An 18,189-nucleotide genomic window follows, 5' to 3' on the forward strand; every position below is an offset into this window, starting at 1 on the left:
GTATCTCTTTGTTTTGGTTAATGTCTCTTTTGCTGTAGAGAAATTTTCAGTTTGATGTAATCCCAGGTGTTTATCTTTTCCTTCACTTTCTTTGCTTTGGGTGATGAGGCTTTAAAGGTGTTACTGAGATGTAAGCCTTGTGGCGTTTTACCTATAGTCTATATATTTTGTGGTTTTGTTATAGAATTGGAAGAGGGGCAGCCCAAACCCTGCAAACCTGCCTGTTCTAAATGGGTTCTGCCATCCGCCGCATCAACACAAAACATATGAGACTTTAATGGAAAGGAACTTTAATACAACTAGGAAACAATACAGGTAAGGCAAAGAGTCTAGTTTCTAAATGAAGCACCCAAAGTTACCCATCCCCTCGTGGGTAAAAGTCCATCCATATGGGATCGGCCCAGAACAAGGCCCCAAAGCCTGCCACAAGTCTAAAGCATCTTCCAGTGGGGACCCACAGCAAAGGGTCACAAACAACCAGACAAGCCCGGAAGGAAAAGAGCAAAATCAAAATCAAGATAAAAGCTGTCATTGTCACCTCCCCATGGGTCTTACCTGGGTGACACATCTGTGTCACCCAGTCCACGACCCAAAGACAAGCGCAGTTTTTTTACATGTCTCTAGGCTCCATGCGCCTCCTCCAGGTCTCCTGGCTCCATCCTGCTTCCTTCCTCGGTCTCTTTTGCCACTTCTCCTCTTCGTGCTCAGCTCCACCCTCCCTTGGGTGGGGCAGGGAACCTACCCCTTTCCTGGGGACCACCCTGTTACAGTTTCAGGTCTTATGTCCTTTTATCCATTTTGAATTGACTTTTGTGCATGGTGAGAGGTAGTAGTCTAGTTTCATTCTTTTGCATGTGATGGTCCAGTTTTCCCAGCACCATTTATTGAACAAACTGTCCTTGTTCCATTGTGTATTCTTTGCTCCCTTGTCAAAGACTAGTTTTCTATTTACGTGTGGCTTTATTTCTGGGCTTTCTATCCGTTCCATCCATGCCCCATATTGCTTCCAATTAGCCCTGATTTTGCCCTGTCAGTCTGACTGGTGCAGCATGAACTTGTTGGTCTCCTTTTGACGAATCTGGACTCCCGATGGGTCTGAGGGCAGCAGTGGTGCTGGGTGGGAGATGGCTGGGTGACCCCCCAACCCATGAAAGTGCTTCACATCCTCACACCGTGAGATCTTATGTCACTGGGGCTTCCTGACACTGAGGTCTGCTTGGGGATTGTCTTTGAAGGTGAGGCGCCAAGGGCAGGATGAGACTGTGTCTCCACAGACAACACTGTGACTGAGGCACCCGGGGAACTGGGGTCCCTTGTTTGAAAGATCTCGTCCAGGAATTTGCCTTACTGTGAAGCGTTCCAAGGGGGTCTCTGTGCACCCCCAAATGTAAAGAGTCAAAGGGCTTCCTCAAGGAGATGCTGCCTGGTTGCCAAGGAGGGAACCATCAGTGCCTCCGGCAGCTCAGCTCAGCCCAGAGCCCCAGAAAGCACAAAGCTTTGAAAGCCTGTGTTTTTATTTTGGAAAATATGGGAAAAGATTTGGATTACTTTCTGCAAAGTTTCTTAAGAAACTGGAGGGAACGTGTCAGGGAAAGGCAGTGGTCTCCATGCAGGCCCTTCTGTCACAGCCCAGCCCAAGTAGAGTTCCCGAGTGTCTCCTCAGGAGCCTCTGCTGCCTCCTCTAGTGAGCAGAGGACTCACGTCATGGGGGAGGGAGACCTGCCCTGTCATGTCTTCCCTCCTGGGATGAATGTGGGGAGTGAGCACCCGAGCACGTGTGCAGACAGCATGGGACCAAGAACAGGGTGTGCTTGACCCTGAGGGCTTTTTTTGGGAAGGAACTTGAAATAGAATTCAGAAGAAGAGCATAAAAGCAGCACTCAGCTGCCTCTGCCAAGAGCCCAAGTTCTAGCTCTGGTGACAGCTGAGACTCAGACGGGCTGGCTCACATGCATCTGGCGGCTTCCTTAGCCTGGCCGGGCCCTGGCCTAGTCCTTTCCCTGAGCTCAGGGTTTTCACCTGTTCTTGGGTCTGTGAGAAGGGAAGTCCCTTTCCCCAGCACAGCATCATGCACTCAGGTTTTTTGGGGGGTTCAGGGTGCTCATAGGCCCTTCCCAGGGACCCAGGCTGCTTATGTGAGGACGCCCTGCACGGCCAGGATCTGGGAGGGGACAGGGGGACTTGGCTGGAAATTGTTGGTGATTAGGACCTGAAGCACCTGCCATGGCTCCTACTGGGTCAGTGGGCAGATCCAGGGGACCCGCAGGTAACAGAGACCTTCTGCCCTCATGACCCACACGATGTGATGCGGGGAGGCTGACACACTTGTCCCTTCACTGATGCCAATGTTGGACTAATATAGCAGGACCCCTGATGCCCAATTCTGAGGTTCTAATGAGCGACAGTGGGAAAGCTATGTCTTTGCTGGAGACAAGGTCAGGTCTGCCGAAGTCCTCTGAAACCAAAGATTGTGGCTCTTTTCTCTTTAAAATTTCTTAAAAGAAAAAATATAATGGCCTGTTTTTCTGCACTAGTAATGGGCACCTGTCCATTTTGAAATCCAAGCTCACCTCTAAATTTGGGATTTTTCTGCAGGGTCAGTTTGGTTTCTGGGGTGTGAGAGGCCAGAACTGGCTCCCAGGAGGGTGACTCGCAGGGCCCAGATGCCCTCCTCCTGCAGAGAGAGAGTCTTCCCTTTTACTCAAAGACTCTCCAGTCACCCCAGGGTGCATAACAGTGTCGCCATGAGTGGTGTATCTGAGTAGTAGCTTCTCCCCCAGCACAGGGGTCTGCTATCCAGGCTCTAGAGAGCAGCGTGTGACTCAGTAGAGAGACTCCCATAGTTCCCACCTGTGGGAACCCAGAGCTTTGAGGAGGTGTGTCCCTGCCGGACTTCTCCCACTGCTAGAGATGAGACTGAGGTCAGAGCGTCACTGATGGAAACAGGAGCCCCAGGGCCTACCCCTGGGCAGACTCAGAGCAGATCATGTCAGCGATCTGTGGCTTAGTTTCTCCTTGGAAGGGATCATGCTCAGCGAAATAAGCCAAAAAGAAAAAGCAAAATACCGGATGGTCTCACTCATAGCAGGAATCTAGAAAACTTAAATAAGGGACCAGGAAAATGAATAACTATAAGAAAGTGAAAATCAAAATCAACAAAAAACTATGAACCAGAGACAGTTTTTGGGGAGTGAGGGGCGGGAGGGGAGGGATTGGGGTCAGAATGGGGGGGCTGCAATTGTATGGGGAATATAAAAATAAAATTTATTATTTAAAAAAATTATTTTTTAAGGATTTATTTTTATTTATTTATGCAGACAAGAACTGGGGTGTAGGCCAGAGGTGTGGGGGTGAGAGGATTCAGCAGAGACAGAGTGGGGAGCAGAACAGGCAGATTGACTGAAATACACTGCTGAGGGGAGCAGCGGGCGAGTCAGGAGAGGTCTGCTGCGTGATGTGGGTCAGCTCCCTGGCCAGGGATTGAACTCGTGCTGCAGTGGCTGGTGATAGCTTGATAACCTTGAGACTTGAACCCCTGCACCACCAGAGAGGCCCATGTCATTATTATTCATGAGTATTATTGAAACAATTTATCACCATGTTACTATACACACAGAGCAACTTTAACTCTCACAGCGACTCTGGAGGCAAAGGGGAAAGTGTGGCTTCTCCTCCCCAGGAGAGAAGTGGGTCTCAGGAGGGTGTTGTCTGTGGGTCACTTGTCCCCTTGGAGAGAAGAGCAGCTCTAATGGGGCCCTGGGGTGACCTTACCCCCGTGTCTGCAGTGTCCACATGGGGAGAGGGGTCTCAAGGCATCTCTGCCCTTAAAGTCCATCCTCACTCTCTGTGGCTGCAGAGGCCACGTCTGCCTGAGGTGGACGCTGTATAGATGACTGATTGGAGGCTGGCTTGGATCTTGCCCCAGGAATGGGACAGGAAGGCAAGACCAACCATGAGTGTATAATATCAGCCTTGCAGCGAGCAGGGGAGGGCACTCTAAAGCAGCCTGGCTTGGGTTGGCATCGATGCCAGTGAGAGGACAGCTGACCAGTAGGTTCTGGTGGAAAATTAGAGCAAGTCTGAGCAAGTGGCTCCTGTATTCACCAGGAAGGTGTCTCTCTCTTTGTTATTTATGGGGTCAGTGAGGCATGTTCTTAGAGATAGCACATGGGGGATCCTGTCTCACCTCTGGGCTCCTTTAGAGAAGGTCTTTTCCTCCTGCACTGGGGCTTCCCAGCCAGAGGAACTTATGGTCCATTTGTCCTCCAGTCTGGCCTGTGGTTTGGGCCGCCCCTCCCTCTATAGAGAGAGGGACAGTTCCTCTTCCAGAGCCCTGTGTGATGGCACAGAGGGCATGGCCCTGGGTGCTCTCTTTGGACACTTGTGGCTAAAATGTCCTGGTTGCTTCAGGCTCTTTGAGAGAGACAGAAGATTTACATTAGTTTCTCAGAGTCCTTGTGTTTCACTTGGTCTCACTGAGAACAAAGGCAGCTTCCCCATCAGCTGCTGTGAGTCTCTCACTTTAGTCTCCAGCATTTTCCCTCCTGCCTCAGTTGTGGCGTAAGAATTGAAATTTATACTCCCAACTTCCCCCAGGATTTCTTTGTTCTCTAGTTTATGAGCTGGCCAGGCAGGAGTTCAGAAGATCTGAGGACACAGTCCAGGGATGAGCAGGCAGTGGAGGGCTCATTACCCACCTGCAAGAGAATGACAGGAAAGGCACCCCCTTTTTGTCATCTCTGACTTATAGCCAAAAGACACCCCTTTTGGATCTCGGAATTGTTGGGGGAAGGTGCCCTGAACCCACCAGCTGGAGGGGAGAGATCCCGTGGTTTAGCCACCCTTACCCATGCCCAGCATCTCTTGTCCTGCCCCTACTCCCTTCCAGGAGTCTGAACACGCAGACGGGCACCTGCTGGAAGGCAGGCAGGTCTCAGGGGCTGGTGAGACACCAGGACATGGGAGGAGGAGCCTTTCCCAGCTTCCAGGACAGTATCTGTGGCAACTGAGTGGAGGAGCAGGGAAACCAAGGAGGGGATCCAGGGGCCAGTCCAGGGAGGACAGAAAATCTGTGAGGACAGACTCTGAGGTGGACTGGTACAATGCAGCAGTTTCAATCGTTATGTTCTCAGTTTGTGTGGGGAAATGTGACCACAGACCAACATTTTGTGCAAAGCTGTGGTAACAGTAACAAACCACAACTGAAATTTTCTGTTAAGTTCATTTCCTCAGTGTCATTGGGAGATTCTCCCCCGCCCCCCAAGGGACGATTCTTCTTCACTATTTGAGTCACAAAAAAGCAGACCCCCATTTATACCACAGTGTCAGTGGGGATCATTCATGTATTTTAATATTGTCCTCTACTTAGGCTCAAGGAGGCAAATTGCCCAAAAACAAGCTGGGTACAATCTGAACACTTTTGATGGTCATTTCAGCTAAAACCTGGGAAATAATTGGATTGTTTCACCACTTTACAAAGGTATGGAATTTTCATGTTGTTATTAAAAGATTTTTACTTTTATGTCTTCGAAAATTAAGAAAAGTTGATGGTTGATTTGATGTTTAAGGCTATAAGGTTTCTGGCTTGTGTATTTTCTGTTAATAACTTTTTATATAATATTTTTAAAGTTTTTTTTAAGATTTATTTATTTATACAAGCACTCGGTACAGTCAGAAGAGCGGGAGGGTGAGAGGATTCACCAGAGCCAGAGCAGGGAACAGAACAGGCAGACTGATGAAATACACTGTTGAGGGGAGCAGCGGGAGTGGCAGGAGAGGTCTGTCGCACCATGTGACCAGAGATCGAACCGGCGCTGCAGAGGCTGCAGGCAGCTTCGCAGCTTCGCAGTCCAGCGCTCAACCGCTGCGCCACCAGGGGAGGCCCTGTTATATAATGTTAAGCTAGTACTCATATAAAGGAATTGATGTGATTTGGGTGACTTCATACATATAAAGTGAAATCATTATTTCCTTGTCTTTCTTTTTTATTGAAGATGTATTTTTATTTATTTATGCATACAAGAACTGGGATAGCCCAGAAGTGTGGGGATGACAAGTGTCACTGGATACAGAGCGGGGAGCAGAACAGGCAGATCTACTGAAATATAGTCTGCTGAGGGAGGCAGTAGGCGAGACAGGAGAGGTCTGCTGTGCCTTGTGGACCAGCTCCCTGGCTGGGAATCAAACTCATGCCGTTGTGGCTGGTGATAGCTTGATAGTGCTGTGATTTAACCCCTGAGCTACTAGGTGTGCCCTATTTCCTTGTCTTTCATCTAACTTCAGACATTTGTTTTTCTAGAAGAAATGATCATCTATTGCTCTAATGAAATTATGCTTCAGACATTGCCTATAAATACAAGTTTCTCTAATAAAACTGATAATTAGAATATTTACCATAGATATAAATGGCAATATATGGCTGTGAAGGTATGAAACAGCTAAGCTGCTGCTTATGATTAACTGAGAGTCTTGTGGAAGAAAGGAAAAGGATGAGTTAGATAAACTTATTTGTTGAAAGTTCAAAGATGAATAGACTATTATATATTGATAGATCACGTTTACATGGGACAATAACATATATTTTGGAGTTTTGCACCTATAAACTCCCCACAAATATGGTTGAAAAAATCAAAGTTATCATAATAAATATAATAAAATAAATAACTATGAAGATGACTCAGGTCTGGGCTCTGTTCCAAGGAGAGTGTGGTCACAGGTACGTGCTGAGAATGGAGGGGCCAGGGAGGCTTCAGATTGGACTGTGGTAGTTACTCAAAAGGAGCGAGGGCAGATAAATTGTATTGTTAAGTGAGACACATCATTAAATTATATAAATATTCATTGTTTCCAAGAGCAGAAAATAATAATATATCATAATATTCTTGACAAAGGTCAAAACTCCTCCAATAGTATACTTAAGATTTGTGCATTTCCCCAGATAGAGTTTTATCTCAAAAAAATATTCTTAACCCAAGTGTTGAGAAATGAAATGTGGGGAGTCCCTAGTGACACAAGGGGTTAAGTCTCAGCACTGTGAAGCTATTGGCAGCCATTGCAGTAAGAGTTCTCACCCCGGCCAGGGAGCTGACCCACATGGCACAGCAGACCTCTCCTGTTTCATCCACTGCTCCCCTCAGCAGTGTATTTTGGTAGATCCACTTGCTCTGCTCCCTACTCTGTCTCTGCTGAATCCTCTCACCCACACACCTCTGGCCTGCACCCAAGCTCTTATATACATAAATAAATAAAACAAATCTTTAAAAAAAAATCAAAGAAAGATAGGTAGTGACATCTGCAACTAACTTTGAAATGCATCAGAAAGATAAGATGGATGAATAGAGAGATGGAGCCTTGCATAAAGATGAGTGATAAAGCAAATGTAGCGAATGCTAATGCTGGGATCTAGGAGGTGTGCTCTGCACTATTATTTCAATTATTCTGTGTGCTCGAAAATGTTCATAAAATACCATAGACTGAGGGGTAAATGTGGCCACACTCTGGGGGCAAGTCAAAGCCTCCAGCCTGTCCTTCAAGCCTCTGAGGGCACCCATTTTTCTGAGTTACCTGGAGGATGGAGACCACCACAAAGCTGTTCTGTGAGGCTGTCAGCCTGGCAGAAATCAAGGCTCTGAGTTTTCAGTGTCTCTTCAGTGCCAGCTCCCAACATGCTCACAAGTCTGCTTCTTGGAGGTTCTACAGCAGCTGCTCTCTGGATTTGTCCTGGTTCCCCTCTACCGACACCTGCATCGATTGAGTTGTGTCCTGTTAGAATTTATTTTATTTTATTTTATTTTATTTTTTTTTATTTTATTTTATTTTATTTGTGGGACCCTCCCCTGTGGCCTGGGATCGAACCAGCACTGCAGAGGCTGCGGACAGCTTCACAGCGCAGCGCTCAACCGCTGCACCACCAGAGGAGGCCCCTGTTAGAATTTTTTAACGTGTTCCTTGACCAGAATCATGTGTTCTTTCAGAAAAGCTGTCTCCTGTGTCAGGGCTTGTGCACCACAGAGCATTTGGGGTATGTTCTGAAGGGCCTGGTGACTTGCTTCCTCCTTTGTGCTTTAGCTCTTGGGTGAGCACCTGCAGCCTCCTCCCCTGGGAGGCTTGTCACTGCCTTCCCGGCAGCCTTTGTAGGGACTCTAATGTTGCCCTGCTCTTTGCTCCTTCACATTGAAGTTTCAACAAGCATCTTGGAGAAGTCCCTGCCCACACTGCCAGGCCTCTTGCCCAGGCCTTGAGAGCTGGCTCTGAGTGGCAAGGAGGCCTGGAAGGTGGCCCCTTTGGAATCCACAGCACAGGCATTTGCCCCCCTAGACCCCTCTGGCAGGTTGTTGAGATATACCCCAGGATCCAGGGTTTGCATCATTATGACCTTGTGAGAGCCAGTCACAGCTGAGCAGTGAGTAGACCAGGATGCTTTTCCTTCTTGGATTGATTTTTTACTGGCCCTGAAGTTATAATTATTTTGTTCCCTCACTTGCTTAGTTCCTGTTGTGCTCATTCCTAATCACCCCCAAGACCACCCCAGAGTCAGAATCTCCATGGACATATCACACACACCAGCTATTCTGCCCTCTTCATCCTGGGCAGACCCCTGTCCCACAGCCTCAGTCCTGCCTCCTGGGCCTGGGTCCTGCTCACCTGGGCAGAGTTAAAGGCCCGGATCCTTCATCTCACCCTTGGCCTCTCTCCTGTCCCCATGCCCCTGTGGCTGATTTTCCTGTGTCCTGTTCTCTGTGTCCATCATCTTTGTTCCCCTCTGCCCACCAGTGTCCTTTGCCCACTAGAGGAGGGATGTGGACAATAACCCCTGAGACCACACACAGCTGAAGTGAATGTCTGTGTCCCCAGAACCTCCCTCACCTGGGCCTGACATGGGGTCTGGGCTGGATTCCCCTGAGGACTGGGCAGGCCTGGCTCCAGGGTCTTCTGGCCTCCAGGCCTGAGTTGCCTCTTGAGGGCCCCAAGGTCTGTCCTTCTCCAGCCTCTTTCTGAAAGTCCCTGGGGCGGGTCATGGTGTGGGGCTGCTCATCCTCTGTAGGAGGAACCCGGGTAGGACACTCAGCGTGCACATTTTATATGTGAGTGCTCAGGGATTTTGTTAAATTTTTTCATCATTTCCACTCTCCATTCTTTTAGACACTTGGACACTTGTATTCACTAGTTGGAATCTCCTGGTTGATAGAGTCAGTTTCTTGTAGGTCTTCTCTCTGCTTGTCATTTCCTTTCCATTTACATTATTTAGTGAGACTTTAATATTCCAGTTCACCTACTGATTTATTCATTTCTATGATTAAATCTCTGATTTTCAAGAACTCTTATTTTGAGCACCTGAACTTTCATAACATCTTTTTTTTTTCTCTTTCCTTTGTTTTTAGTTCTAGAAAGTAACCAAATTTACCCATAATGCAAAGGGTACACTTACATCAAAATAAGTGTCTGAAATCCGTGTGGGAACCGAGGTTGTGTCTCCTGAGCTAAGGAGTGAGACAGGGGCCTAGCACGCTAGGAGAGAGGAGGGGATCACATGGCAAGGACAGGGTGACTCATGACAAAGATCTGATATTCTATGTTTGCCCTGACATATAGTAGGTTTCTTGGATACAAAGCTCTTTCTGGTAATAACCCTCATTTTGGGTAAGACCACCCATTTTCATACTAGGTATTATAGAAGTGGTAACCGTTTCTTAAGATGAACCCCGATGAACCTCAGATGGAAATAATTCACATGTCAAAGTGGCCTATCTTGGGGATACCTTTCTGAAGACCTGGGGAGGCCTGTCCTTCAGAGCACAATAAATGAGGGAAGAGCAGATGAGTGTGAGGATGGGACCAGGACCAGGAGGTAGATTAGACTATAGGCCTCCTCAGTGTGCCTGGGTCTTGGGGCAGGACGTGGAGGGGGGCTGAGGAAGAGGGGGCAGGCTGGTCTATGGGGCTAGAGCAAGTGTGTCAGGGGGCAGAAGTGACAGTTATGGGAAGAGATAAAATCTTTTCCTTATGCTTAATTTGTTTTAATATATATTTTTGATACTACTGATACTGATTTTTTGATACTTTTGATACTATTGACAACAGTGGTAGGGATCTGATAGGGCTCCAGCTTCTCTGCTTTCACAATAAACTCGCTCCTTCCTCCCAGCACGGGGTTCAGGTCGGGTTTACACGTGTCTTTGTCACCTTTACTCAGTGTCCAACTCTCACGACAGTGCAAGCTCCATGTCTCCAGGGTCCTCTCTCTGCTCCCCATTGTTATCTGCAGGGGAGGCAGCTTGGGGAGGCAGGAGCCAGCCAGGGAGAGGGATGCTGGGAAGTGAAGAGGAGGCAAAGGCAGAGAACACTTGGGAGATGCTCCCTGGTTTCCTGAGAAAAGCATTTCTCAAAGTGTGGTCTGTGAAGCACTTGAAGTCACCCAGAGCATTTCATGGGATCCATGAGGTAAAAGTAGTTTCAAAACATCATTTAGACACAATTGTCTTTTCACTATTTGGCATTTGCTGAGGTAAAATTCAGTAAGAGTGGAGCTTATAGTACCACTGCAGAAGCAGTAATTCTTCACCAGCACTTACCTGCAGGAACAAAAATCAAAGCCAGTTTCACTTGAAAATGTCCTGAAAAAAAGCATTAAAAGTTATCTTCATTATTGTGTCATCCTCAACTCCACATTTAAAAATATCTGGTGTGCTGACCTGGAAGGACAAACAGAGCACTTCTGCAGCATCCCAAGCCCTGAGTCCCGAGGAAAATATTTGTATGAGATGAATTAGACTCTTTATTTGTGGGCAACACCAATCTTAACTGAAGGGATGAATGACACAAACTAAGGTTATTTAAATTTGGGTAATTAGAAGATACTTTCCTCAAAATGAGTGTCTGTTTCTTGAAGAAAATCAACAATTAGCAAATGACAGTAACTTTGCCTGATAAAATAAAAGCTCTCAGAGAAAACCAGAATTATGAAAAATTGAGTGCATCACTACTTGACAATTTATAGTATGAATTTTTCTTTTGGGATTATGATTAAAAAATAAAACATTTTTTGATCATTTGATTCCAGTGTAATTAACACTAAAAATCTATGTAACTTAGTGAAACAATGTATCCCCTTAAAACATCATACATTAGGGCCTCCCCGGTGGCGCAGCGGTTCAGCGCTGGGTTGCGAAGCTGCCCGCAGCCTCTGCAGTGCCAGTTCTATCCCCGGCTGCTCCCTGGCCGCCGGGCTAGGGGTCCACACAGCACGCAGACCTCTCCTGCCGCCCGCTGCTCCCATCAGCAGTGTACTTCAGTCCTTCTGCCTGCTCTACTCCCTGCTCTGGCTCTGGTGAATTCTCTCACCCTCCCGCGCTTCTGACTGTACCCAGTGCTTGTGTGAATAAATAAATAAATCTTTTTTTTTTTAAAAAAAAGAATAAATTTGTTTAAAAAAAAAATCATACATTAGCACAAGTTCCAAGCAATATGCAAGAGAGGCCTATGGAAGGAAACAGAATAGGAAATAGTCCCTGATATTATTTCAGGTTTCACTTAGCAAATAACTTTCCAGAAACTGCCACCTGTGCAGATTTAATTTAGTATCAATATTCACATTTATCAGAAAACACTACTAGCTTCTTCATTCCTCCAGGCTGCTGCTTCTCCCAGCCCAAATCCACTCCTCCCTAAGGTGAGGAAGGGAATTTGGGGCCTCCCCTGTCTCTGGATGTCACCCTGTCACAGCATCATGTCTCCCTCTCACAGGCTCTGTGGGGTGGTGCAGCCTTGATGACCCCACACTCACCCCCATTCTCTCTCCCCTTTTCCTGGGGGTGTCCAGGGAAGACAATCAGCATCATCCTGCTCCAGTTACAGTCTCCAAGGACCCTCCTGGACTCCGTCTCCCCAGACCCCTGGAAGGGGTGTGATGCCCCTCACCCTCCTGCTGCTGCTCTGGGGGCCCCTGGCCCTGATGGAGACCCGGGCGGGTGAGTGCGTGTCCAGCTGGACACTGTTGCCCCAGGAGGGAGGAGCAAGGAGCCCCTGCGGGTGCAGGAGCCCAGGAAAGGCTCATCTCCTCCCAACCTCTTGTAGCCCCTTCAGGCCCGTTGTGTTCTGGCCCCTTCTGTCCCTCCCGCCTCCCCTGAGTGCTCTGGTCCCCTGAGTCTGGGCCCTTCTTGGCCCACCCCCCTTTTCACTCTCACGGCCCCGCCCCTTTCTCCCCTCCAGGCCCATCTCCCTGGGCCCTGGGCCCGCGCTGAGAGGAGGGTCAGCCCGGGTCTCCCCTCCCGCCCCCAGGCCCCCACTCCCTGAGGTGTTTCTCCACGGCGATATCGTGCCCCGGCAATGGCAACTGCAAAGGCAACGGCAACGGCAATGGCAACGGGGAGCCCCGCTACATCGCCGTGTGCTACGTGGACGACACGCAGTTCGGGCGGTTCGACAGCAACTCTCCGGGCCAGAGTGTGGAGCCGCGGGCGCCCTGGGCGGGGCAGGTGGGGCAGAAGGAGCAGGAGGAGGAGACACTGCACCAAATGAACAACGCGCAGTGGTTCGAAGCGCTCCTGAGGGACCTGCGCGGCCGCTACAACCAGAGCGAGGACGGTGAGCTTCGCGGAGCGGGGCCAGGGTCAGGTCACACCCCCATTCCCACCCTAAGGCCGGGGTGTCCCGAGTCTCAGGGTCCACTGACCCCTCGAGGCTGGTGGATCTGCCAGGCCCCTCCCCCGGGAAGGGACTGTCCTGCCGGCCCTTCAGTTTAAGTTTATTCAGGGTGAGGGGGGCGGTTATTGGGGTGTGATCTCCGGGCTGACCGCTGGGTGGGGCTCAGGGTCTCACACCCTCCAGAGCATGTGTGGCTGTGAAGTGGGGACAGACCTGAACCTCCTCGGCGGGTATGAAAAGTTCGCCTACGACGGCGCGGATTTCATCTCCCTGAGCGAGGACCTGCGCTCCTGGACCCCCGCGGACTTGGAGGCTCAGATCACCCAGCACGAGTGGGAGGCGCAGGGGAGGGCCGAGCGCGTCAGGAACATTATACAGAGCAGGTGCTTCCCGTGGCTCCTCAAATTCCTGGTTTGGGGGAAGGAGGTGCTGCAGCGCACAGGTAAGAGGGGCCACAAGGCCTCGAACCTCCCCTCTCCTGGCGCCCTGCAGGGAAAATGGTGCTGCACCTCCCCCTGCAGTGACCTTTAGGGCTAACCGGCCCTAGGTCCGGCTGGGCAACCAGCGCGCAGTGGGAGAACAGCAAAACCCTACCTGCTGCACCTCCCCCCACAGTGATCTTTAGGAATGGCTTTTGCCATGGTCCCTAGATCCCGCTGGTGCCCAGCACGCGGGGAGAGAACAGCCTGAAGCAGAGGAAGTGCAGCGGAAGTTCCCTGAAAAGGCAGAAGCTTATCAATAGATAAAGACCACCAAGAACCACTACAAGAATGCTAAAAAATCTTATCCCAAAACTTTAATCCCTTATCTGTCTTTCTAAACTTCCTCCTTTCTTCTACAATGGTCATTGTTTGTTATGTAGATCACCTCCCTGATAGTGATAGACTGAGCCAGCAAGCAAGCTAATTTCTTTGATATTCATTCCTGTGCTTTTAGAAAACATATATATACTAGTCACAAACTTAAAGAAAATTACACTCAGATTTTCACTCTTGAAGTGTGTCTGTTTGTCATTTCTTTCGCCGACGCCCTGACCACCCTGCACGCTTCTCTCAACCCTGAGGTGGCCTCATCGTCTACTGCTGTGCTGGTCTGCAGCAAAATGGAATAATGGGCAGAACAGCACCTGCTTTCTGGGCAGAGAGGGAGAGCCCCCTGGGTTTCATGTTCTGTGCTAGAGAGAGACTCGCCCAGAAGACACCACTCTTCTGGACAGTTAAGGAATCCAGTCTCTCCTGAGAGAGGGAGGCCATCCTGAAATCACTCTCCTTGGATCCTAGTGACCCGGCAGCCATCCTGGGAACCATGAGTTTCTCTTCAAGGTCTTGTTTTTGGTCTGAGAACAGTTCTGGATCTGACTCCTGCCTTTCTGTGTCATTCACCCTCCACCCAGTCAGGAGCAAAAGTCTGTGTTCTCCTCAGAGACCTGCATCCTCCTACCCTGGGCTCTCACCTGATTATCCCAGATTCCCCAGACTAGGCTGGTTTCTGGGGTTTGTGCTTCCTCCCTGCAAACCAATTGTCATGTCCATTCTGAGGATGGTCAGTGAGGCTGCTTCAGTGTCAGGAAGGAAAAACCCAAAGTGTGAATTTTTTGTCCCTTCTCCTCAGATCCCCCAAAGACACACGTGACCTTCCACCCCACCTCTGAGCGTGAGGTCACCCTGAAGTGCTGGGCCCTGGGCTTCTACCCTGCGGACATCACCCTGACCTGGCAGCAAGATGGGGAGAACCTGACCCAGGACACAAAGCTGGTGGAGACCAGGCCTGGGGGGGATGGAACCTTCCAGAAGTGGGCGGCTGTGGTGGTGCCTTCTGGAGAGGAGCAGAGATACACGTGCCGTGTGCAGCATGAGGGGCTGCTGGAGCCCCGAGTTCTGATTTGGGGTAAGGCGGGAACGTGAGCACAGAGCTTCTCAGGGACATCAGGAGCCCTTCTGGAGGCTCCTCATCCTGACCTGGGATGAGGCCTGGGGCTCAGGGTCTCCTGTTCCCGTCCCTTCCAGTGCCCCCTCCTCAGCCCACGGTCTCTACCAACTCCACCGATTCCAATGTGGGCCTCATTATTGGCCTGGTTCTCCTTGGAGCTGTGCTCATTGGAGCTGCAGTGGCTGCAGCTGTGATGTGGAGGAAGAGGCGCTCAGGTAAGGAAGGATGTAGAGGGTCTTGTCCACTGGGGGCTTTCATGTCCCAGGGAGAACTTGCCCTTCCTGGTTAGTAGGGAGTCTGATCCACACACATGTGTTGCCCAGTCTGGAGCTGATTGTGAACACTCACTCTTTGTAAAGCACTTATGAAAATGAATCACAAACTGTTCACCTTATAACTATGGTGATGGGGATCTCTTTCCCAGTAAATGTCATAGGGGAAGGACCGTGCTGTGGAAAAACTGCAATTCCCTTCCATATGCATTCTTCATAAATCCCAGTCCTGACCTGGGTCTTCAGTCACAGTTCTAGGAACTTCCCTCTGACCTAGACTTGGGGATTCCTTTAGGGCTCCATGGGCTGACTCCTCCCTTGTCTCACATGAGGTTTCTTTCCACAGGGGGACAAGCAATCATCTACAGTCAGGCTGCAGGTAAGTGTGGATCAGGGGTTGGGTCCTGAGCCCCTGCAGACAGCGTAGAGGGAACTCTAGGGAGAGTCACCCTCATCAGTTCCTCTGAGGGTCTCATCTCTGGACTCTGGCCAGGTCTCTTCTGTGCCTCCTCAGGCAGCAACAGTCCTCAGGACTCTGGGATGTCTCTCACCCCCTGGGACACACCAGAAGATGGGGCCAGGTTCTGGGGAGCTGTGATTGGGACACTCTTAGGATGCAGTGGACTATTGAGAATGTTATCACTTAATGTAACTCACCTGAATTTCTTCAATATTATTTTTTATCATAGAATGAGTGTTCTGTCTTGTGTGGGACTGAATGTTATAGGATTTCTCTCACCCCCATTTTGTAACTTCAGGATCCTCTTCTTTATTTAATTTTATTTGTTTTCTAGCGATCAGTGATTGATATAAATTATTTTATTAAATCTATTTATTTGTTCTCTTACATCATCGTTAATTTTTGTATAATATTTGATTTCCCTCTCAGGTGTAGTCCTTATAGTTCTCTCACCACCATAGCACCCATGATCCATCACTACAGTCCCTCATGCTCTTCCCTCCCCTGTTTGGAACCATCTCTCTCCCTTTCCCCTGCTGTATGCCTCAGATCTAGGATCAATTTGCAAATTTTGTCTTTATTCTGACCCTCTGTTTGATTTCTGTATATCCCACATATAAGGGAAACCATCTGATATTTATTTTTTTCCTTCTGACTTATCAAGCTTATTATCCCTTCCAACCCCATCCATATTTCCCAAATGACATAAGTTTCTGTTTTTGATCACTGAGTAGAATTCCACTGTGTGTATGTACCACAACTTCTTGATCCATTCAGGATCCCCTGATTTATAACACAATGATAACCTGAAGCAGGATGTTTCCCAAACCTCCTGCTTGGGGGAGTCTGGTGCTTAGTTTCTGTTGCCTTCCCAAATCTGCTACTTGGCGGAGTCTACAACTTTGGTTCTGCTGCTTGCTGGAGTGGAGAGGTTGCTGGGTGTACTCACTGCTTGTCTGAAGTGGTAGCCATGACACCCTTGAACCCCCTTCCCGAACAATAAAGAACACTTATGTCATGATAGCTGGGATAGCAAGTTTCTCATACAAACTGTATAAAACCTTGCCATTGTTTTTCCTGGGTACTCAGCTCTTTGGGGAGCAATCCCACTGAGCCCACCGGTGTGATAATTAAGTCTCTCTCTCCACCTCTCTGAGTGCCCTCTGATTTCTCTGGGAAACTACCAGAACTTTTTTGGCTCCCTGGTTCTAGTTCAGCACCTCCCAAGGGACTGAAGGAGAGCCTGGTCACCTCTCATGCCACCTCGCGAGGCCAGATAGAGTTGTCTGGTGGGTGGAATGCATAGCCAGATGCCAGGTCTTTGTTTTAGGTGCAAAGTAGGAAGTGATTTTGTACAATCCACTAATAAATTAAGGCAATAAATTCATCAGTGGCTGTTTTCTCACAATAAACAGGTGCGCCAGAGTAACTCCGTCACAGTCAAGGTCGTGATAACAGTGAGCTGTCAGACAAGGATTCCATGTCCCTTGAAGTGTCTTTCAAAATAAACATGATTTTAAAAAATTATTTCTACCTTTAATTTAATTTACATATTCCATTTAATTTTGCTGTTCATTATTTTTTCTTCACGCTATACCAAGTGGTATCTGCAGGGTCATAGCGCAGAGGAGTTGTCAGTGGCCTGGAGCTGTGAGCAGGGCTGACTCTGACCCGCCTGCAGGGAGTGGGGTCCTGGAGTCCCAGAATCAGCCTCCGGGGCTGGTCCTCCAGGGCGGCTCAGGCCTTGCTCTGCCCTCCTCTTGGCCCCCCTGAATCTCCCTGACACCCCAGCATTGGGTAACTGAGGGTGATGTCCTTGGTAAGGAGGGGTTAAGGACACCCCTTAACCATCTATCTCCCTCATATTTTGCCATCTGCTGCATCAAGACAAAACATGTAAGACCTTTAATGGAAAGGAACTTTAATACAATTAGTGTGCAACAAAGAAAAAGGAAAGAATAAAGTTTCCAAATCAAACATTCAAAGTCACCTGTCCCCTTGTGGGTAATATTCAGCCAATAGGGTTGGCCAAGCAGGGCCTGAATGCCTGCCACCTAACGCACCTCCTGGCGGGGACCCATAGTAAAGGGGTGGACGCGGCTGACAAGTCTGGAAGAAAAGAGCAAAATCAAGAGAGAAGCTGCCATTGTAATCTCCCCACAGGTCTCTCACCCACATCTGTGCCACCCAGTCCAAGGCCAAGAAGTAAGTGCAAGTTGTTCACGTGTCTCTCTGATCCATGTGCCTCCTCCAGGTCTACTGGCTCATCCTGCTTCCTTCCTTCTCCAGTCTCCTCTCCAGCTTCTTCTCCCTGCTCAGCTCCACCCTGCCCGGTGGGTCAGGGAACTTGGATCTTCCCCTGGGGACATCCCCCCACCCCCTTACAGTCCTCTCTGTCACTGGCATGTGTGTGTGTGTGGGTGACACCAGCCCTGCAAAGACAGGCCAGGGCCCGGATATGCGCAGTTCCCTGGGCAGTCACAGGCCAGCACTGCTGCATCCCCCAGGTGAGACAGAAGCTCCAGCCCCCCAGTGAGAACCCATGTCACCCACACAGACCTTCCCCCCACAGAGTCCCCTATGCTACCCCTTCCCTGCCCGGTCCTCTCTGGCTCCCCACTGCACCCCTTTCCACCTCTGTCTCCTAAAGTCCCCATTTCCATCTTCTGCTCTCTTTTCCAGGAGTCTCCCCATCTTCCTAACCAGTGCCCTGGGGCTCTCCTAGGCACCTCCCCTCCTCCAAAGGGTGGAGAATGTGAGGTGATTCCCAGGAGGGGCTTTTGTCCTTGGAAGCAGAAGCAGAAACAAATTACAGGGACCCTGGGATCTAAGTTTCCATCCCAAGAGACTGAGGCGACCTATATATTTGGGGATTCGCCCAGGATC

The 18,189-nt window shown here is 49.2% G+C and overlaps 1 protein-coding gene across 1 annotated transcript in view; it reads left to right on the plus strand.

Moving 5' to 3' along the window:
- Positions 1-18,189, plus strand: part of LOC311188217 (class I histocompatibility antigen, Gogo-B*0102 alpha chain-like) — a gene marked incomplete at both ends in the record, with an annotated part of 231,494 nt that overhangs the window by 12,873 nt on the left and 200,432 nt on the right. Inside the window, 2 exons of the mRNA XM_084259368.1 lie at positions 12,277-12,406; positions 15,176-15,222. Coding sequence (XP_084115494.1) covers positions 12,277-12,406; positions 15,176-15,222 — 177 coding nt within the window. The remainder of the gene's footprint in view (positions 1-12,276; positions 12,407-15,175; positions 15,223-18,189) is intronic.

This window comes from Talpa europaea (genome assembly GCF_964194135.1).
Source record: "Talpa europaea genome assembly, chromosome: 2".
NCBI lineage: Eukaryota > Metazoa > Chordata > Mammalia > Eulipotyphla > Talpidae > Talpa > Talpa europaea.